The 23,472-nt window shown below is 36.6% G+C and overlaps 1 protein-coding gene across 48 annotated transcripts in view; it reads left to right on the top strand.

The window, feature by feature from the left end:
• The window catches only part of ablim1b (actin binding LIM protein 1b), a 112,813-nt gene that overhangs the window by 32,582 nt on the left and 56,759 nt on the right, over positions 1–23,472 (top strand). For all 48 annotated transcript variants that reach the window (XM_048171473.1, XM_048171507.1, XM_048171494.1 and 45 more), the window contains exon 2: positions 9,344–9,478. In XM_048171473.1, coding sequence (XP_048027430.1) covers positions 9,344–9,478 — 135 coding nt within the window. The remainder of the gene's footprint in view (positions 1–9,343; positions 9,479–23,472) is intronic.

Raw genomic sequence — 23,472 nt, 5'->3', positions numbered from 1 at the left:
CCCCAGTGGCCGGTAGGTTAAAGGGCGGGGTTAGAGGTAGATCGTTCGTACAAATTCATACGAATTCGGCAACTCGCAAAATACGTACAATTTAGCAAAAAAAATGTAGGAATTCGGAAATTAGTGAGGTTCTTTTGTAATTTCGTCATTGCAGCACAGCCAGGCTTTATTTACCAGAAAACTGAAGAAGACCTTTAAATTTTCAGTATATACCTATTTTCAACTTTTCATTAAAAGTTTCAAACATTATTCTACTGTATCAGTGGCCAAGTGAAATCTCAGTCCCCACTGTGCCACATTTACAGATTAGATTATCCATTTCCTCCATGCATGCAGCTAAGAAGTATCTGAGCCTTGGCAATGAAATCACATTCAAACACAAACACACACACACACACACACACACACACACACATCTAAACTACACTCAACATTTGCTAGCATACTCTCTGTACTATCAGCGGTTATATGAGAATGCTCAGTTGGACTCACGTCAAAGGCGCATAACTCTGATAACCTTTCCATAAATGGTTACGGAAAGCTTCACATGATTGTAAATAGGACTGTTGGTCTAAAAAATGTGCTATTGTGCTGGGTACATTACATACTCCGTACCAGAGGAATGGATATGCCGTTTTTGTAGCCCTGTATTTTAGGACAGGATATTTTAGGATAATGATAGTTAGCCAGAGACAGACAATAGACATCGTCTCTAAGGACTGTTTCTGACTGCACATATTTATTTCACTACCCATATTAAAGGGCTATAGACCTAGTATTCACACTGTATGCATAAGCAGTGTGTTATTAGGTCTGCTACAGAGCAGAAGCGAAGCTGCAAGAAGAATTTCAGTGTTTAGATTATTTTTTGCCCACATAGCACACTGATCCCAAATGCTCTATAAACCTGTGTATCAACATAAACTTTGGTAAGATAGGCTTTTAAGAAGCAATATAAAATTCTAGAGTAAACTACACAGCCATTGAAAGACATACATGGATTTGTTTTTAAATACACACAGATTCAGATATTTTATCTTTCTGATATTATATATTCTGATTCTAACTTTATAAAATATAGCACAGCTAACATCTGAATAAAATGTCAGTAATTTCTTTTTGTGTCAGTGTGTCCCAACCTTTGGTTGGGTGAATTGTATGCTTTTGGAAAATAGCCTGAAATGTATTTTAATGGCCTTTTAATGTCAGGCAAGAGAATCATAGAAAATTATCGGCCACTTTCAAAGCAGATAGCAAGAAGTCAGATATAAAGGCTAATAAGTGCATGTGTGTGTGTCCACATGATTATCCCTGGGCTATTAAACCTGAGGGTACAGTGCATTACATCAGTCACTGATCTCAGGGCCCCCATAGGCTGTACAGGTATGCTTATCACATTTGCACAAAGGTGTGCGTCCTTTGCTTGCCTGATAAGTTAGCTTTATGTATTGGTGAGCATGCCACAGATAATTTATAACTTTAATCTTTAATAATAATAATAATACATTAACCTTTCAACATTAAGAATAAGGTTTATATTCATTAGACATACATCGATCAGGCATAACATTATGACCACTGACAGGTGAAGTGAACAACACTGGGTGGGATATATTAGGCAGCAAGTGAACATTTTGAATTGCTCAAGAAGTTAAAGCTGGTTCTTATAGAAAGGTGTCAGAATACACAGTGCATCGCAGTTTGTTGCGTATGGGGCTGCATAGCCGCAGACCAGTCAGGGTGCCCATGCTGACCCCGTGTGCGACGCTTACCTGGGGAACACGTGGTACAGAAGGCAAGCTGGCGGAGGCAGTGTGATGTTTTGGGCAATGTTCTGCTGGGAAACCTTGGGTCCTGCCATCCATGTGGATGTTACTTTGACATGTACCACCTACCTAAGCATTGTTAGAGACCACGTACAACCTTTCATGGAAACGGTATTCCCTGCTGGCTGTGGTCTCTTTCAGCAGGATAATGCGCCCTGCCACAAAGCAAAAAAGGTTCAGGAATGGTTTGAGGAGTACAATAGTGAATTTGAGGTGTTGACTTGGCCTCCAAATTCCCAAGATCTCAATCCAATTGAGCATCTATGGGATGTGCTGAGCAAACAAGTCCGATCCATGGAGGCCCCACTTTGCAACTTACAGGACTTAAAGGATCTGCTGCTAACATCTTGGAGTCAGACACCACAGCACACCTTCAGGGGTCTAGTGGAGTCCATGCCTCAACGGGTCAGGGCTGTTTTGACAGAAAAGCGGGACCAATACAATATTAGGAAGGTGGTCATAATGTTATGCCTGATTGGTGTATACTGTCTGTCTGTTTTGATGGTTAGCATATCAGTTCATTCTTTACCTGGTAGATGTTGTGGAAGAGAGTTTTTTGCTTTTTAATTGAATAAAATAAGCATTAAAAAGACTGCAGTGGCCACCAGCAATTCAGCAATGTTAAATCACACATATAAACGTTTAAGTCTGCAGCAGACTTTATTTTGCTGATTTTATTTCAGGTTTAATAAGTAAATTCAGTCTAAGGGGATTTATTCCCATTACACATAACCCAAAGGCCCAGTAAATGACACATTGCTGACTGAAACTATGAGATTATGTATTAGGCTATCGATCTTCATCAGCAAAGGTTTCCACAGCTAAAATGAATTATACTGATAATATTGCACTAGAGAGCAACACATGACAAATTTGCAATCATTGGGCAGTGTACTTCTGTATGTATTTCACTTTTATGAAGAATTACTTCTCACAGTGTTGGCATTGGACATATGTAGTTTTGTATCTTTTCAGTAGACAAAATGGTTCAAAGAATAACTGTAACAATACTAGTAGAAGGTGAATGTGACATCAAAATAACATATTTCTATATATGTTCTACGTTGTTGTGGCAATATGCTTTTTTCTTGAATAGCAAGAAAGGCATACACTACCTTTCAAAAGTCTGGGGTCAGTAAGACTTTTAAAAACATTAAAAACATCTTACCAACCCAAACTTTTGAACAGTAGTGTATTTTGTTTTATGCACTTCCATAAAAACAAACTGACTATATTGTGTATTTCTCAGTCCTGGAGAATGTGTTGCACATACATTTGGAAATCTGTTCTATGTCTATATATTGTAAACTGAATTTATAGCAGTAGTCATTGGAGGCAATATTCATCAGGTGCTGGCAACACAGTTCCGCTTTCTCGCTCCTCCTCTTGGCCACAGACCCTGGATGCGGGCCAGCAATGTGAGGGCCGGCATGACGATGACTGGAGGGGAGCCAGATGCTCATCACAATACAAATATAATATCAATCCAATACAAAATGATTGTACGGAATGAGTATTTCACCTTGAATGCATTACCTGTGGCCAATAGCAATTAATCCACTTCCACTCCCGTCTAAAACAAGCTCTCTTTAGTATCCAATCCGGACAAATGCGGATTGACCAGTCGTTTGTACTTGGCCAGAGCACAGAAGGTCATCAGGGGTCAAGTATTGAGTTAAGAGGTGAGCTAATACTGTGATTAGTACAGGGGTTGTCGTAAGGTTAAACTCAAAGTACTAAGCAGAGGTGAAACAATCTCTCTGACGAAAAGAGGTTTAGACCTTTATATTCTGACTTGAGGAGGAATGTATCAGTTTGTGTAGTCTGAAAATGGCTGCTGGAGGCAGTGGTGAGGAGTAAAACATTGACTCACACTGTTCACACAAACACACACACACTCATTCTGAGTCAGAACGCCAGTTCAACTGAAAAGACACTTTTGCCTCAGGATTGAATAACCCTCTCCAGTTACACAGCCTTTAATTATTCAATGTTAAACTCTACTTAACACCATCATATGCTTTGTAAATGTGTTCATGTGTATCTGTGTGCATTAATGGACAGATAGCGAACATTAAATCGCTGTGGGTCAGAGTTTTCATTAGTTTATGCGCAGCACTAGAGCTGGGTGGAATGACAGAATATGTCAGGTTTTGATTGCTGCCATGTCATAACTGTATTAGCATAAAATGATGATTTTCTGTCACAGGTGATTTCGGCTATTGTACAGCGACTTTGAATGTGGTTCATTCAATCACATGCCAATCAGAATTAAGAATCAGTACTGTCTGTTTTTGACAATATTAGTTTTACTGTTTTGAGAAATTAAAGTGTTACATAATTCGAAGCAGTTTATACTGTTACCATAAGTTTGGGGTTAGTACGATTTAATAAATATAATTATAATAATAATAATACATTTATTCAGCAATGACACATTAACTTGATCAAAAGTGACAGTAAAGACTTTTACATTGTTATAAATGCTGTTCTTTAGGACTTTCTATTCATCAAATAATCCTGAAAAATAAAAGCATCATATTTTTCACAAAAATATTAATCAGCACTGTTGAACTGTATCCAACATAATTATAAGAGATATTTCTTGAGCACCAAATCAAATTAGAATGATTTCTGAAGGATCATGTGACACTGAAGTCTGAAATTTCAATTTCAAAAAATATTTAATTAAACATTTGATTTATATTTGTGGTCAAGTTAATATTTTAAAACACTAATAATGCAGTAACAGTTCAAGGTAATCTTTAACAAATTTAAAAATGAATATCATGAATGAATATCTTTTGTCAAATCAACTAAAATAATTAATGTGGTTCAGATAACATAATATTTTGAGTTTCTATTGATTAAACTATTCACCTTCGTTGTATTAACTCAATTTTTAATTTCAATGAACTCAAAATGTGATGTCTAAGTATGCTTATTGCATGCCGTGAGGGAATATAAGGTTTTGTATCTGATCCATAAAAAACAAGGTAATCCCATTTCTGTGTACTATTTTTAAAGCTTTTTTTATATTGCATGCAACAGTTTATGCAAGGATGGTTTTGTGGACAATTTACATATAAATAAATCTTGCACATGTTTCAGAGTGAGGCTCATAGTGTTTGTGTTTCAGGAAGCCTCAGTGTTTAGCTATGCTGTTCTTCACCACCTGCCCACATTCCCTCACATCTGCGTCGAGCGTGACAGAGTAGAGGTAGCATACTCTGCCTTTGGCTGAATGCAGAGAACACATACTGTAGCAGAGTCCAAATGTGCCTTTTGTGTGTCTGCTTAATATAGCTACAGTGTGAGCTGTTGTATTAGTTACAGCATATGTCAGGAAACTCTCCTAGTTTAGCCCATCTGCATGATTGAAACAAGAAACAGTTCATTGTTGGCTTGCTGTTGTCTGTTGACATTGCAGCTTCACTCTGGGGTTCCACCGTACAAGCTCCCGGTGTTATACTGTTGCCGCCCTGGTAGAGCTGGTTGCTATAGCAACAGCTGTCTCGGGCTGAGGGGGCTAGTTTAAGACAAAATCCTGTGCTTCAGTTTCAAGGGCCGGTAGGAACATTCTTGAGCACAAAACCCTGCCAGAATCTTGTCGTTACTGATTAGTGGCTTGCTCACCAACTCGTCCAGACAAAGGGGAAATTTTTGTCATGCATGGCAACTTCAGCAGAGAAATAATGGATGCCATCCATTCCACATATCAGGGCTCCATACTGTGATTATAATGACCATAAATGGGACAGAAATAACATCTAGGTGGGCAGGAATGTTTTGTGTGCATTCAAACTCCAAATCGTCAGATTATTATCCCATTAGGGGCGATCACGCTACACACTTCCATTGAATTCCATTCAGAAGTTCAAGTTCGGTGAACCTACAAACTCATATCACGTGAAGATGAATGACCAATACAAGATTGATATGTCAAGGCGTGACCTCTTAGTCAAATTAAAAGAATGCAAACTTCAAATCAGAATAATTGCAGTGTTGCAGTAAAGTTGTTTAGATTGCATATTTTTACATTTTGGATGTATTATGTGTTTTTAAAAAAGATGCTGCATTTTGTGACAAATGTGTCCATAGAAATTTTGTGTACTTGTGTCTGGTGTGACTGTGGCTTAAAGGGGCCGTCGCACTACACTTTTCATTCCACTGACTTGCATTGAAGTTTGGTGAACTCTGACCTGCAAATTTGTATACCGTTCGTAAGACGTGACCAGTAGAAGTTTGATATGTCACGTCATGACTTCTTACCTGAATTAAAGGGGACCTATTATGCAAGATGTAATATAAGTCTCTGGTGTCCCCAGAATGTGTCTGTGAAGTTTCTGCTCAAAATACCCCACAGATCATTTATTATAGCCACTATTTGGGTGTGAGCAAAAACAAGATGTTTTTGTGTGTGTCCCTTTAAATGCAAATGAGCTGCTGCTCCCGTCCCATTTTCAAAGCTTTAACAGCTCGCGCTTCGGTTGCTCAAATACAACAAAGCTGGAGAATCTCACGCAGCCAAAATGACGATTGTCAGTAACGGTGTTCAACCGTTACATTGTTCAAACCGGAGTCGAACACTGAGAGATAGACTTGTTTCATTCTTACAACTTACAGAGTGCAACTGGACGTTTCTGAATGGTTAGTGGAAAAATCTATGTTGTTGCTGTGGATTTGATTAAGTCCATCGACTAGCAAGTGCCTTCAGGTAAATCTTTTTTGCAAATCCAGCATTGAATTGACCCTCATTTGTGAAGCAGTCCGGCGTAAAATGACAGCATGGCAACAACACTCTACTACAACTGTAAATTTTGTAAAAAAATTATGTAAAATTGGGGTTTGTGATGTCACCAACCCGGAAAGAAGCTTGTTGTAGTCCCTACCAGCCATTTGTTGTAGTCCTTAAAAAGCTATTTGTGTGAAAGAAAATATCTCTCTTTGCATTGAACTTTGAGCGGCGTAACTTTGCAGATGTTGTTTATGCTCAAACAGCAACATTACACACTAACTAAAGTTAAAAAGTGAAATCATAATCAACCACCCCTTTAAAAGTAAGCAAACCTTTTGCAGTAAAGTGGAAGAGATTGTATATTTTTACATTTTGGATTTATTATTATTTGTTATATCTATATGTATAATTTATGTTTTTAAAAAGACTCAGCAGAGAGTGACGTCATATCACAGCCGTTGCAATGTCCGTAGAAATTTTGTATGTTCAAATCTAGTGTGACTGTGGCTTTAGAGTGTGCAGCAGTGTTTTTCTGCACAACAATGTACACAGTGCAAACCTTGGTGTCCCATTCATGATCATATGTTCAGGAATGCTTCTTTTTCACAGAGGTTCGCTTGTGATTGACTTGCTCATTCTTTTTTCTGTTATCTCCAATTCAAAATGAGCTGGGAACCATGAGGTTTGCAAGAATTAAATAATTCTATTTACCAACTTGTTGTTCTTATGATGTCTATATAAAAATACATAAAAAATTTTTTTTAGAAACATAATTTTAAATATAGCTGCAAGCAGCGATGACGGGCCCAACCCTGGTTGCACCGCCAACCCGGTGGCTTCAGGGCAACTGTGCACAGCGGCCAATAGGCATTTAAAACAGGTAAACGTAAAATGACTATGTCAAATTCATATAAATACACCACATTTACTGCAGCGGCTGGTGCCCAAATGATCACAAACCAAAACAGCCACATCCATGAGATCGTTTAAATTTAGGTTAATTTCATGTCATAGAATATCATAGGTCAATTTCAAATGAGTGCAGAATATCATCCTAATCTGCCATGTCTGTGGTTTTCTCAGACAACCTCTACAAAAGTCCAGAGTAAATTACACACTGTTATTTGCGCAAATTCAACAGTGCTCTGTAATCGAGTTGGCCCTATTTATTAATTTTATAATTTTATTTTTTCATCATATATGACACATATTGAAATAAAATGAGGAGACATATTTGAACAGGCAACATGTCTCATAGAAAGCCCCCAGAATGGTTTAGCTTGTGGAGATACTTTTTGGTGGCAATATTATGTAAGCACATGGCCTGATAAGGAATGGTGAGTGACCGTAGGAGGCAGATTCTTTCCTGTTAATCTTGCACAAGCCTTTCAAGTGGCCAGCGATTAGATTAGAGAGGTATGCGTTAACTCTCCAATAGGGAAAGAGAGATATAAAGTGGAGAGGTGTCATTCTTGAGAGAGAGGAGAGAGTACGGGCTCATGTGATTTTAAGAGTAGTAGTAAATGTCAGAAGGAGGAAGGATAGTGTGAGTAAGAGGAAAGATTTGTAGTCCTGCTAATGAGAAGCCACTCTGAAAGGCTCAGAGATCATTTAGTTCAAATTAACTTCAGCTTCTGAGTGCTGCCAGGTTTAGAACAGCAGCTTTGAGTGGACAACATCTTGGCCTGATGACCTTGAACAAATATGGCATTGTGAGGCCTTAAGTGAAACACAGCACATGTATACAGAGATACTGAGAGAAACCGACTGAAGTATTGTGAGCCTTAGCACACAGCTCACTCATTATTTCTGTCTGTGGACCGTCTGCTCTCCTTCAGGGCATGTAATTATCAAGATTATAAACAATTAAATAGTGTACTTGAGTTTTAATGTCTGTTTTATAGTAGTGTTAAAGGAATAGTGCACCCAAAAATTTTAAATTATAATGATTTTGCGTGAATTGTTCTTTATGTGCTTGTGTCCGCAAGGGTAACATGTCAATAGTTAGTAAACAGCAAAGCACAAATGACTCATGACCTTCATTATGCAACTGTACCAACTCTAAATGACACTTGTGATGAGCAGTACAGAAATGTAAACAGCATGACTCGTGCGAGAGAGTGTGAGCACCTCTCCATGTGACTGTGGTAACCACTGCGTGGCAGCCAGCTTGTCCTACAAATCACTCCAAAAAAACCTCCAAACACCTACTAACACTCCTCTCACTCCCACACACTGTGTGATAGCACCCGAAATGCGGACAATGGCCCGTTGAAAAATTTCTAGCCAGTTGCAAGCATTATGTAATGCAGCCTAGTTGAGGTTCAGCCTCATGTTTATTAGTTTGTGCATCTACATGCATATTTATTGCTTTTTAATGGAAGTCAACCATGGAAATTGTAGCAGGGCTTAAATATATGAACAGTGCAGCCAATTATCAAAACAATTAAGGTTTCAGTTTTTATAACAGTGCCATTTGCTTTGTCAAATGTAGTTAGACATTACAAATTGTTTGAACTGTTGCAAATTAAATAATGGTTTAATTATAATACTCTTATGAACTCTTCAACTGTTCCAATCCTGATCACTGAGGTGCGGAGGTCCTGGATTAATCCGTTCTCCTCTCGTAGTGGTGTCCCTGCTGTCTTTTATTTTGTTTATTCACTTGCTTATTCCAGTTTATTTATTTGGGTTCGAAGCTCATTGTATGAAATAATCATAGGCTGCGTCATCTAAAAGGAAGGTCTTTGCTAACCCATGTCTCTACATTCCTTGACAGTGGCCCATCCTCAGGAACCACACCATCCACCAGGAAAACTGGTTATCCAGTGCTATAAGTGTGGGGAGCCATGCAAGGGAGAGGTTCTCCGGGTGCAATCCAAGCACTTCCATATAAAATGTTTCACATGCAAAGGTAAGATTTATTTACTACTCAGTGGCTGTTAAAGCATGTTTGCAAACAATGAGAAAAGTTTTGTTGGCTCATTTCTCAAGTCAAGAATGACAGATAAGTATAGTAGCACCAAATTCCTTTTTAGCCTGAGAGTTATTGAGGAAAGCAATTTAATTACATTTGGTCATAGCTTCATCCTTGTTAAAAAATTTGACCAAAGGATAGACGAACAAAGCTTGTTCTGATAAAGCAGATGGCTGTAGAGTTGAGTAAAGAGGAAGTCAGAACTTAATTACCTGATGAATGAAACCAAAGTTAGTCCAAAGCTGTATCACGCCCCCAATGCACTACCACGGTAATTTGATTAAATGAGCCACTCAATCTTTGTCCAGTTTTCTCTGGTCTTCTTTGTTTATACCTGCTTTACTGACATCATTTGGCAAGAATGATGGAAAATCTGTGACTGAACTTCTTGGTGAGTCCTTCTTAAAACAATATAGGCAGACGGTGTTGGCAGGAAGTAGATTCAGCTTGTCATCACACATTTTTCTTTAGTTCTATTGTGGTTGTGCTTGAAGTTCTGACCTTCTTTATTTAGTCCGGTTGTGTTTGGCTCTCTGTCTAAAAGCTTATTTTCATTCTTTGCACTCTATATGGATTGACCCTCAGGTCGTATAACAGAATGTAAGGTTTATGTGGTGGCATGTTGCCAGTCTCAAAGAGCAGACAACTCATTTCCTCCTGGAAACCACAGAGAGAGAGCTCAATCACTCAATATGCCTTTGTTCACGTGTAAGACAGCTCTCGATGTACCAAAGAAAAACGGTCAGTTTCTGCATTCTTGATTAATGTGCAGCACTTCAATATGTGAAACACTGAGGACCTGTTGATAGATAACTGTCTTCAGCCATTTGAATGTCATTGCCATGGCAACCATGATATCAGGTGTCTGTGTCTGGCGGTAAAAATGTTGTATGAGGGGTCTTGACATTAATTGTCAGTGCAATCCATAAGCTCCTGTTCCCTCTGAAGCTGAGGTCTCTCCAGGTTTTCTTCTTTAATCTCACCTGAGCAATTCACTCCACCTATATATATATATATATATATATATATATATATATATATATATATATATATATATATATATATATACCTATATATATATATATATATATATATATATATATATATATATATATATATATATAGTACAGTCCAAAAGTTTGGAACCACTAAGATTTTTAATGTTTTTAAAAGAAGTTTTGTCTGCTCACCAAGGCTACATTTATTTAATTAAAAATACAGTAAAAAACAGTAATATTGTGAAATATTATTACAATTTAAAATAACTGTTTTCTATTTGAATATATTTCACAAAGTAATTTATTCCTGTGATGGCAAAGCTGAATTTTCAGCATCATTACTCCAGTCTTCAGTGTCACATGATCCTTCAGAAATCATTCTAATATGCTGATCTGCTACTCAAGAAACATTTAATGTGTACAATTGTACAAAATATTTGTGTACAATTTTTTTTTCAGGATTATTTGATGAATAGAAAGTTCAAAAGAACAGTGTTTATCTGAAATCTAATCTTTTGTAACATTATAAATGTCTTTACTGCCACTTTTGATTGATATAATGCATCCTTGATGAATAAAAGTATTCATTTCTTTAATTTCTTTTCAAAAAAAAAAAAAAAAAAAAAAATTCTTACTGACCCCAAACTTTTGAACGGTAGTGTATAATACACTACAGAAGCTTTGTATTTCAGATAAATGCTGTTCTTTTGAACTTTCTATTCATCAAGGAATCCTGAAAAAAAAGTACACAACTGTTTTCAACATTGAAAATAATCATAAATGTTTATTGAGCAGCAAATCAGCATATTAGAATGATTTCTGAAGGATCATGTGACACTGAAGACTGGAGTAACGATGCTGAAAATTCAGCTTTGCATCACAGGAATAAATTACTTTGTCAAATATATTTAAGTAGTACACAGTTATTTTAAATTGTAATAATATTTCACAATATTACTGTTTTTTATTGTATTTTTAATTAAATAAATGTAGCCTTGGTGAGCAGACGAAACTTCTTTTAAAAACATTAAAAATCTTAGTGGTTCCAAACTTTTGGACTGTACTGTATGTATATATATATGTTTTTCTCTAATACACACTGCTCACAATTAATCATACCCTTTTATTCAATACTTTTTGCAACCTCCTTTGGCCAAGATAACAGCTCTGAGTCTTCACCTATAATGCCTGATGAGTTTGGAGAACACCTGACAAGAGATCAGAGACCATTCCTTCATACAGAATCTCTCCATACAGAAGCTAATTTCTTGCTTCATCTGACCATAGAACCCATCCTGTTTGAAGTTCCAGTAGTGTCAGTTACTTTTCAAATGTTCTATGGTCAGATGAAGCAAAAAAATTAGCTTTGGTTTGGTGCACACAGGGGTAAAAAGTACCCCATGTGTACAATGAAATATACTGCTGTATCTTTAATGTTGTGGGCTTATTTTTCTGCTGGAGGTCCTGCACATCTTGTTCAGATACATGGCATCATGGATTCTATCAAATGCCAACAGATAAAAAATCAAAACCTGACTGTCCCTGTTAGAAGTCATATAATGGGTTGTGATTGGATCTTCCATCAGGACTATGATCCAAAACAAACATCAAAACCAACACAAAAATGGGTCACTGAACACAAAATGAAGCTTCTGCCATGGCCATCTCAGTCCCCTGACCTGAACCCTGAAGAAAATGAGTGGAGTGAACTGAAGAGAAGAAGCACCAACATGGAGCTGGAATCTGAAGGATCTGGAGGGATTCTGTATGGAGGATTTGTCTCTGATCTCTTCTCAGGTGTTCTCCAAACTCATCAGGCATTATAGAAGAAGGGTGAGAGCTGTTTTCTTGGCCAAAGGAGGTTGCAAAAAGTATTGTATAAAAGGGTATGATTAATTGTGAGCAGTGTGTATTAGAGAAAAACATTTCTCTCATAATGAGATTTTCCCCCCATTTAAAATTATTAGTCTCCAATGAAAGGTTGGATTTTTGTAAATTTTTTTAAATAAAAGATCAAAAGTATTAACGATGCAGATTTATTTTCACAGCCTTCTTTGGTTATATTTACCAAGGGCATGAATAATTTTGAGCACGACTGTATATATATATATTTATTTATTATTATTATTATTTTTTTTTAAGAATAAATCAGTGATTGCGACACAGAATAATCTCTTTTACATTCTCTCGTGTGCCTTGTGAGTTCAGCGCCACAGTGAAATGTCATGATGGGCATATGAGCAGAGACTTACATCATTACTATAGCAACCAATGCAGAGACACTGAATATTGGTGACACTGTCTGAACAAACAGATCAGATTTCCTCGCTTGCAAAATGACAGTGCATGCATTTTCTATGCAAGTATATAAAACATCACATGATTTAATTTAAAGGGGATCTATTATGCACCTTTAAATGCCCCACAAGATGTAATATAAGTCTCTGGTGTTCCCAGAATTTGTCTGTGAAGTTTCAGCTCAAAATACCCCACAGATCATATATTATAGCTTGTCATATTTGCCCCTATTTGGGTGTGAGCAAAAACATGCCGTTTAGCTGCTGCTCCCGGCCTGCTTTCCAGAAGAGGGCGGAGCTTTAACAGCTCGCGCTTCGGTTGCTCAACAACAACAAAGCTGGAGAATCGCACGCAGACAAAATGAAGATTGCCAGTAACGGTGTTCAGCCTTATATTGTTCAAACCGGAGTCAGACTCTGATGGAGAGACTCAGGAAGAAGTTACAACTTTTAGAACGCAACTGGACGTTTCTGAATGGTTAGTGGATAAATGTATGTACCATGCAGATTAAGGGGCGGTAATATTATAACAAGATCCCCTTCCTACGTCACAAGGGGAGCAAAATCTGAGCAGCTTGTTTTTTTCACATGCTTGTAGAGAAAGGCTTGCCAAAACAAAATTACTGGGTTGTCCTTTTTCATGTTTTCTGGGTTGGTGGATACACCGTGGACCTGATCATAGCACTTAAACGCACACACAAAAAAGTCAGATTCTCATGATATGTCCCCTTTAAAAGCACAGATGGAACAAAAAATAACCACAATGCCCAGAATTACATTTGGAGTACCATGTGAAAATCATGAAAAATTACTATTGTAATCATTCATTACCATTATACATACTTAAAGTATCATCACTGTATATTTTTAAGCATTGTTCAGTCGTCCTGAATGAATATTGAGTTGTATTAATCCTCATCTTTCCTAGAATGTCAAATATAGAACATGACTATAACACATTTCCAGTAAGGTTTCATTTGTTAACATTAGTTAACTACATTAGTTAACATGAACTAAGAATGAACAATACTTCTAGAGCATTTATTAATGTTAATCTCATCATTTACTAAATTTTTAAGATTCAAAGTTGTGTATGTTAACATTATTTAATGCACTGTGAACTAACAAAATATTAGGATATCCTTACAAAGGATAATAAATGCTGAAAAATATACAGCTCATTGTTGGATTATGTTAGTTAATGCGTTAACAGTAAGACTTTCTATTTCAGTCTTTACTAGCGATGTAGTTCTTAAACAGAAGAGGTCAGCAGCACGAGGGCTCAGGTTAAGCAGGCCGGTCCGCTTACAAGGATTCCATTATCTAATGGATCTCTTCCTGTATTTCTAGTCAATCAGTTCCATTCCTAGAAAGCTGGATTCAGACTGTTGCATAAAGTTACTTTCGCTGTGGATACCTGGCAGGAGTGTTTCTGATAGGGTGACCTGCCAATACCTGAACTCTGGCAAGAGAAGATGCAGTGGCTCTACAGCTTGGTTGTAAGCTAATGAGCCTTGCTCTGCTCTATTAGTTTCATTTGTTCACTCTAAGCAGGTTCACTTAAACCACTACAGTGAGCATGTGCAGTCAACATCTACAGCTCTGCTCCCCCCTTCTCTACGGTGATCACTTTATATTCCTGTCCATGTCTCACCCTGTCATACCGCACATTCTCCCTCCCTCTCTTTCTCTCGCTCTCTCGTGTGTGAATGCTGTGTCAGTCAGGGAGCCTGTGTGTGCTATTTCCGGCATAGTCTCCAGGAGCTGTTAAAGCGCTGCAGTGCTGGAAATAGCTCTGCTGATCCCCATTGGGAGGATAAGACGGCAGAGGAGGGGTCCGCACACACCTCTGCAGAGACCGCCAGTCTGTCTGTGTACATATGTGCTTGTGTGTGTGCCAGTCACTCCGCAGCTGTGGGTTTGCATTAATGAGGAGTGGCAGACGCCCCTAAGGGGTCAGGGGTTACGTGCCTAAACATGTCATTTCGGGATATCATTCTCACAGCCAAGAAGGTGATGTCACAGGCTGACCTCCACGCAACACATTTGATTGACACATTTGAGCATTTTATTTATAGCAGGATGTGCTTTGATGCTGTTTTTATTGCTCTCGGTTTATGAGTTTTTCTTTGTGTGAACCAGATCATGTAAAATGGTTCATATTGAATTGGAGGAAAGTGAATCACTAATTCTGTTGATGCAGTTAAAGAAATGTTCCAGGGTAAGCAGAATTTAAAGTCTAATGCTAAAGGAAATAGTTATGATTAATAAATGAAAGTTTATCATTGGAAGTCAAATGATAATACAAATATCACACTATTTATTTCAAATAATATTTTTTTCCCATTGTATTTGTAGTATTTAAAGGTGCCCTAGATTCAAAATTTGAATTTACCTCGGCATAGTTGAATAACAAGAGTTCAGTACATGGAAAAGACATACATTGAGTTTCAAACTATATTGCTTTCTCTTTCTTTTGTAAATCTCATTTGTTTAAAAGACTTCCGGAAAGTCGGGGTGTACGCCCCAATATTTGCATATGCCAGCCCATGTTCCCAACATTATGAAAGGCATTAGACAAGGGCAGCCAGTAACGTCTGAATCTGCACAGGTGAATCAACAGACTAGGTAAGCAAGAACAACAACGAAAATGGCAGATGGAGCAATAATAACTGACATGATTCATGATAACATGATATTTTTAGTGATATTTGTAAATTGTCTTTCTAAATGTTTCGTTAACATGTTGCTAATGTACTGTTAAATGAGGTTAAAGTTACCATTGTTTCTTACTGAATTCACGGAGACAAGAGTCGTCGCTATTTTCATTTTTAAACACTTGCAGTCTGTATAATTCATAAACACAACTTCATTCTTTATAAATCTCACCAACAGTGTAGCATTAGCCGTTAGCCACGGAGCACAGCCTCAAACTCATAGAGAATCAAATATAAACATCAAAATAAATACTTTACTCACATAATTCGAAGCATGCATACAGCATGCATGACGAACATCTTGTAAAGATCCATTTGAGGGTTATATTAGCTGTGTGAACTTTGTAAATGTGCTGTAATATAATCCAGAGCTCGTGTGGCAGGGAGCACGCGAATTAAAGGGGCGGCGCGCTGAAAAAAATCAGTGCATAGTTAATGATACCCCAAAATAGGCAGTTAAAAAAATTAATTTAAAAAAATCTATGGGGTATTTTGAGCTGAAACTTCACAGACACATTCAGGGGACACCTTAGACTTATATTACATCTTGTGAAAAAGCATTCTTGGGCACCTTTAAAGAATAGGATGCAAGTTTTTGATTTTGTGTGTTCAGAATTGCTTAGTGAATTCACCAATATATACAAGTTAAGGCTTGTTCACACCAAGAATGATAACTATAAAGATAACAATAATTATTGTTCTGTTTATTCTAAGCGCGTGCTACAGTTTTGTCGTCTGCCGCCTTAAATGCTTGAGCTCTATAAAAGATTATTTCACTTCAGAATTAAAATTTCCCGATCATTTACTCAACCCCATGAGAAAATTAGATTTTTCGCCCTACCGCAGTACTTCCGCCTACATCACGTGTGACCTTTCCGACGTGATTACGTAATGCGTGGCATATCGAAGAGCAGTGCAAGACAAGCATTTATGGTTAAAAAGTATACCATTTTAATTTTCTTTTTTAGAAAATAACTGATCATTTTGCTAGATAGGACCCTTATTCCTCATCTGGGATCATGTAGATTCATTTGAAGCTGCAATTTGGACCTTCAACCTGTTGAACCCTGTTGAAGTCCACTATATGGATAAAAATCCTGGAATGTTTACCTCAAAATCCTTAATTTCTTTTCGACTGTAGAAAGAAAGACATAAACACATTGGATGACATGGGGGTGAGTAAATTATCAGGAAATTTTAATTCTGAAGTAAACTAATCTTTTAAAGCAGGATGGATTCTGATTGGCTGTCAATGTTTTTATCATTAATCTGCTGGAAAAAATAATGTTCTGAAAGTGATTCCAATGATATTCTACAGCTATTCTATACTTTTTATTCTACAGATATTCTATGCTTCTCTGTGCTATTATACAGTAGTTGTGGTGTGGACTCTGCTATTCTTTTATATTTAGAACAATTTTCAGAACAATCTTTATTGTCCTTAATGTGAATGGACCTTACACTATCATTTAAATGTTTGGGATTGGTAAGATTTTTTTTTTTTTTTTTAATTGTCTCATCCTCATTAAGACTGCATTTATTTGATCACAAATACTGCAAACCAGTAATATTCTGAAAGATTATTATAACAGGAAGAGGAAGTTTCAGGTCATGTGGTCAGGTCATCCTCAGTTTAAAGAGTAAGGTGAATATATTTAGAAATATTTCGTGTGTATCTGTGTGTGGTAAGGACTAATGAGATTCTTTGTTTAGACAAAGGTGGAGCCAGAGCAGTTCAGGCAGTCCTTTCTAAAATAGTGGAGAGGATTTTTCTGGCACCTGTCACTGTCAGAGACACACATTACCAACCACCCAGACTCCACATTGCAGACACAGACTCACACACACAAATACTCCTTCCGCTCCTTCTCCTATTAACCAAACAGTTGTCAGTTGTAAAACAACCTCTCTAGTTTATGCAATCGTACACACACTTGGCCACAATTCCCACCCAATCATTCTCTGTCAGTGTCTAAAGTGGACACTCACAAAAGCCATTATAACTCATAACACAGTATGCCTTCATGAAAACAACAAACAATTTACTCCTCTCTCTTAACCCAGCATTAAGTCAGCAAGTTGCCTCGGATACAAAACACAAATTGTTATGCCGTGATGTGTGTCTGAAACTAGTCCTGTAATGTCAGTCCGAAGCCTGTAATACTGTGGCTTCACGCATTCAGCTGGGACAGGGACCATCGATCAGTCCAACCAGAGGTCATCCTAAGAAATTCTTTTAGAAAAGGCTGTTCTGTTTGTAAATGATCGATTTAGCTTAGCAGTTTCACTCACAGAGTGGAAAAAATGAGCAAAAATAGAAATTATAAACTTAGATAAGTGAGCTATGTGTTTTATCTGGCTACCAAAGGTCTGGAATGTGATGTTACATTAACATTGCAGAGATATTTCAAGATTCAAGTGTCTTTATTGGCATGGAAAATAAGGCTTTGCCTTGCCAAAGCATTGGCAACACCCAAATATGAAGTTAGTTATGTTCGCCCAAAATAAGATTTTGTCATCATTTACTCACCCTCAAGTTGTTCCAAACCTGTATGAGCATCTTTCTTCTGTTGAACACAAAAGAAAATATTTTAAAGAATGTTGATAACCAGAGAGTTGATGGTCGCCACTGATTTCCATAGTATTTTTTTTTTTCCTACAATGGAAGTCGATGGCTGTCATCAACTGTTTGATTAACAACATTCTTTTAAATATCTTCTTTTGTTTTCAAAAGCTCATACAGGTTTGGAACAAGTAAGTAAGTGATGACAAACTCATTTTTGGGTGAACTATTTAAAAAAAATCTTCCTGACCTATATATATATATATAACGGTTGGTGGCTGTATTATGAAAAAAAAAACACAATGAAAATACACAGATTTGTAACACCATTTTCTTTTATTTTTCAATTTTTATAAAAAGTTGACATTTTCAAGCTGTCATGAATTTTTCATTTTTATTGTACACTTTATTAAACTTGCTGTGCACTGCCATGCAAGCTATATAAGTCACCCTTGTAGTACCTCATGGGAATTTGATCTGAAGCATGTGTTTAAGGGTTTAAATAATTGCAGCATTCCACCTGCATTCCTTGCTGAGGTCAGACTCAGAATTGTAGTCCCAGGTGAATCATACATTAATGTTATGTAGACTCAGCGGTCATTTTAACGATCTCTGCATTTTATTTTGCAGCTTTGCTCAATGTATGTACACACCTCAACACAAGAGGCATGAATGATGTGTTGCCATTAGGATCCGCTCACTCTGTCAATACAGAAAGTCACGCCATGTCTCCAATTAGGACGGCTCAGCAATATAAGTGAATAAATGAGTGCAACTTATCGATGTTTATGATCTCAATATAGCTCAGTGGAGTTTGTTAAAGGGATATTTCATCAAAAATGAACACTCTGTCATCATTTACTTCAAACCCATATGACTTTCTTCTGTGGAACGCAAAAATAGCCATTTTGTAAAAAGTACTATTTGTTTCTCCACACTGTGAGTTGGTTTCACTTAAATAATAATGAACGTTCATTGTACTTGATAGAAAAAAGTTGTGTGAACTCAAAATTTGATTGTAGTAAGCTGAACTTATTATGATTGAGATTTCTAATTCCCAGCATGTGTTTTTGCACAAGATTAACATACACTGTAAAAAAAATCCCAGTAAAATTTTCGGTAAAAAACCGGCAGCGGTGGTTGCCAGAACTTTACCGTAAAAAATACAGTAGCAACGTTAAAAAAAAAAATCTGTTAAATTTATGGTAAAATAACGTATTTCCTTAATTGATATAATGTTAATTTACCAACTTAATGAAGTACTAATATCTGTTTTGTACCTTTATAATACACTGACAGTCACCAAACACAGTGGTGATAAGAGTCACATGATGAATCAAAGTTCATCACAAGCAGATTTTCCACAAGCTGAGAAGGACAACACTAACATATAGAAGGTGCACACAGTGTCATTCACACACACACTCAAACCATCATGGTAACATGCATGAAATTTTAAAAAATGCAATAAACATTAATTTAACAACATTAGATGTAACATAAAACCCTAATGTACATAACTGATTAGAAAAAAATGAGAAAAACTAAGAAGATTTTCAACGAAAATATATCAAATGTGAAGTGTCACGCAGGGAATTGTGGGAATGTCAATTTACGTTTTTTCACTGTAAATTTTACAATGAATTGTTATTTTTCACTTCCAAAAACTGTGAATTTAATGGTATTTTAACGTAAAATTACATTAAATGTACCGTTAAATCTATTACAGTTATTCACCGTATATAGTACAGAAACTTTCTGTAAACCAAATGACAGTTTTTCACCGCAGCATTTTTACAGTCTTTTACTTTAAAATCACGGTAATTTTTTAGGGAGACATAAGTTAGTGTTTAATGCTGTGGTTAGGTTGAGGATGGACTGCAAAACTTTTAAGACCATTTATACTGTATGTTGTTTGACTATATACTTTTCCCCACTTTTCACAAAAAAATTGAAGTTCTATTAACTTTAAAAAATGGGTTAATTTGCTTAAATGTTTTGAGGTAATACGTTTCCTCAACGTGCTTTGAACTTGAGTTTTACAATGCGTGCAATTACACAGAATGGGGAATGGAGCTTCAAAAATAATGCTAAGGCACCATAAACATATCATAAAACTGGCCAGTATGATCTTCACAAGCCATCTGTATCCATACAAAATGTGTGTAAACAGGCTGAAATTTATATCTTTATTCAGTGATAATTAACCATTGCAGCAAGATCATTAAAGGTTGTGATCATCTTTTTTCTCTATTGTGACATATATGTGACCCGTGCTGGCAAAATGAGTCGAAATGTGCACGGGCTAATTACAGCTACAGGCAAAACATATAAAAAATGTTGATTTTGGTCAAATTTGAGCTTTTCACAAAATGAATTCATTAAAGCCTCACCTAGCGATCCAAATGCTTCAAATATCAATTAAACATCTAAAAGTATCTTTATTTTTATGTTTCCTGAGAGGAGTACCTTTCTGGAGTACCATGAGTCTGAACCAATGAAATTGGTTTTTTCAAACTCATGCTGATCTTACTCGCGCTGACTAACAGATCCGAAGCGCGCACAAAGACGCCTCAGACGGCACGCAATCCCGATATACACATATGAACAGAGTTACAGTACTTCGAAATATTGAAGTAAATTATTGAAAAAAAAGTTGAATATTTTCCTATAGATTTTTGGTTTTGACAATGTGTGTGCCAAATTAGGTGTTATTAACAGGGATTTTAAGGTTTGGTTGCTAGGTGATTTTGTTTTGGAACCTTCAGAAAACTTTAACTCGATTTTTCTCAAAAATGACTTTGCTGACTCTATCGACTTCAAACAGGTGTATTCCAACAAATCATGCATCATTTTGAAGGTTTTTTTAATAAAGGATGTGAAATAATAATAACTCATTTTTTCATTTTTGCTCATTGTGACTCATTTTGCCAGCACGGGTCACATATCATAGTGAAACAATGTGAAAAGATGTAGGGCGGGACTTTATTTTGTCCATCGGAACATTGGATTGTCCATTGGATTGTTGTGGTTTGCTCTTGCTGTGATCTCATGTGAGTGATAGGTTGTCCTGCTCTCTCACCAGTAAACACTTCATCAGAGAAGAGAAGAGATGTTGCTGCAGGAGGGAGGGGAAGTTATTTTAGATGTTGATGTTCCATTTTGTAAAAAGTACTATTTGTTTCTTCACACTGTGAAACCGTACAGTGAAATTAATTAAATTAAATGAGTTGGTTTCACTTAAATAATAATGAAAGTTCATTGTACTTGATAGAAAAAAGTTGTGTGAACTCAAAATTTGGTTGTAGTAAGCTGAACTTATTATGATTGAGTTGCAGCAGATTTCTAATTCCCAGCATGTGTTTTTGCACAAGATTAACATAGGGAGACATAAGTTAGTGTTTAATGCTGTGGTTAGGTTGAGGATGGACTACAAAACTTTTAAGACCATTTATACTGTATGTTGTTTGACTATATACTTTTCCCCCACTTGTCACAAAATAATTTAAGTTCTATTAACTTTAAAAAATGAGTTAATTTGCTTAAATGTTTTGCGGTAATAAGTTTCCTCAACGTGCTTTGAACTTGAGTTTTACAGTGCATGCAATTACACAGAATGGGGAATGGAGCTTCAAAAATAATGCTAAGGCACCATAAACATATCATAAAACTGGCCAGTATGATCTTCACAAGCCACCTGTATCCATACAAAATGTGTGTAAACAGGCTGAAATTTTGATTCAAGTTTACAAGGGCACATGGATTTAAAAAAAAAAAAAAATGTACACCAATAAATGGACCCACTTTATATTAAGTAGCCTTAATGACTATGTACTTAAATTTAAATTAATCATTTGATACAATGCACTTATTATGTACATACATGTTTTTACATTGTACTTATATTTTAAAAATACCTGCATGTAATTACATCTGTAATTAATTTCTGTAATTACATTTATAATTACACTGTTGACCCATCCCTTAACCCTTACCCCCACCCTTAAACCTACCCATACCACCAAAGCTTTCCCTAACCTTACCCGTATCCACCTCAATAGCAGCACAAGTGTTTTGCAATTCACTATGAACCCAATAAGTACATTGTACTTACTTTTTGATTTAAGTACATAGTAGTTAAGGCCACTTAATATAAAGTGGGACCCAATAAATCATTTATAAAAAAAAAAAAAAAAATTTCATGATTTTAAAACACTGAATCAAGAACTGGATTCGTCCAATTTATGAATAAATCAGACTTTTTAGTGAACCAGATCAAGTGATTCATTAAAAAAAGATACTCACAAATCATGCATTATTACTTCTTTAATGTATGCAGTTTTTGTCTGAACTATTCTTTTAACTCTCTCTTTCATATTCAGCCTGAGATTTCTGGTAATGAGGCTGAACAGGCCTGGCATACAATATGATAGCCTTTCTTTTTCATAACAGTGTTGTTGGTAGTTTCACATCCATAATAAATAATTGCATGCCAAGAAGCCAGGGTTCTTGTTTGGGAATCTGCTCCACTAGCTGATCTCAGAGAGTGATTAAGCGCACAAAAAGTGAAGTATAAAACTACATCACTGTAAAATGATGAGAAAAGACTTCACAGAGAAAACATTTACAGTTTGTCCCCTATACATCCCACTAAATTTAGGGAGAGATGTCTCTTTGTGTAGGAGAAACTAGCAGAAGTCTCAAACAAAGTGTAGAGGAAACCCTTGCTGAAAGGGTTCTATCCACTAAAATGCAGGGAGAAAGCAGCATGCTGGGAATCTCATTAAAATATTGATGAAGTCTGTGAAAGCTTGTTTGATGTCTGCGTATACTGTATGGGAATCCCGGGCCTTTCTGCGCTTCTTGCAGTCTGTACAGATTGGAACTTGGCTTTGTTTCTGAGGCTCTTTTTGTCATAGTATCTGGACTGACATGAAGTTGAATCTAAACTGAAAAAAGTCACATTTGAACTGAATCAAATGTCCTTGCTCTTCTGACATCTTTTCATTAGCTTCTGAATCTTTTTTTTTATTATTTTCCATTCAGACGGAGGTAGTAAGACAGAGTGTGTGGATGGAGGATTTGACTCAGTGATTGAGAGAGTGGATGGATGTTTGTTCTGGGAGGAGTTAACCAGCTGTTCTGTTGAGGAGGGATCAGACAGTCAAGAGCGTCATTACACTTGCGTCATTGTTCATCACTTGCACACACTCACACGCACAGTTGAATTCTCAGTCACTCCAGCCCATGTAATTACTCCTAGCAGATGTAGCCAAGATGTCCTCGCTGCAGCCTGTATCGCAGTGACGTACTGGTTTAAATCCAATACGTAGTGGTCAGGTGATTTTTTTCCAAA

Source organism: Megalobrama amblycephala, linkage group LG20, assembly GCF_018812025.1.
Source record: "Megalobrama amblycephala isolate DHTTF-2021 linkage group LG20, ASM1881202v1, whole genome shotgun sequence".
In the NCBI taxonomy this organism is placed as follows: domain Eukaryota; kingdom Metazoa; phylum Chordata; class Actinopteri; order Cypriniformes; family Xenocyprididae; genus Megalobrama; species Megalobrama amblycephala.
The sequence above is the reverse complement of the archived record's forward strand: the minus strand, read 5'-3'. Positions and strand labels throughout refer to the sequence as shown.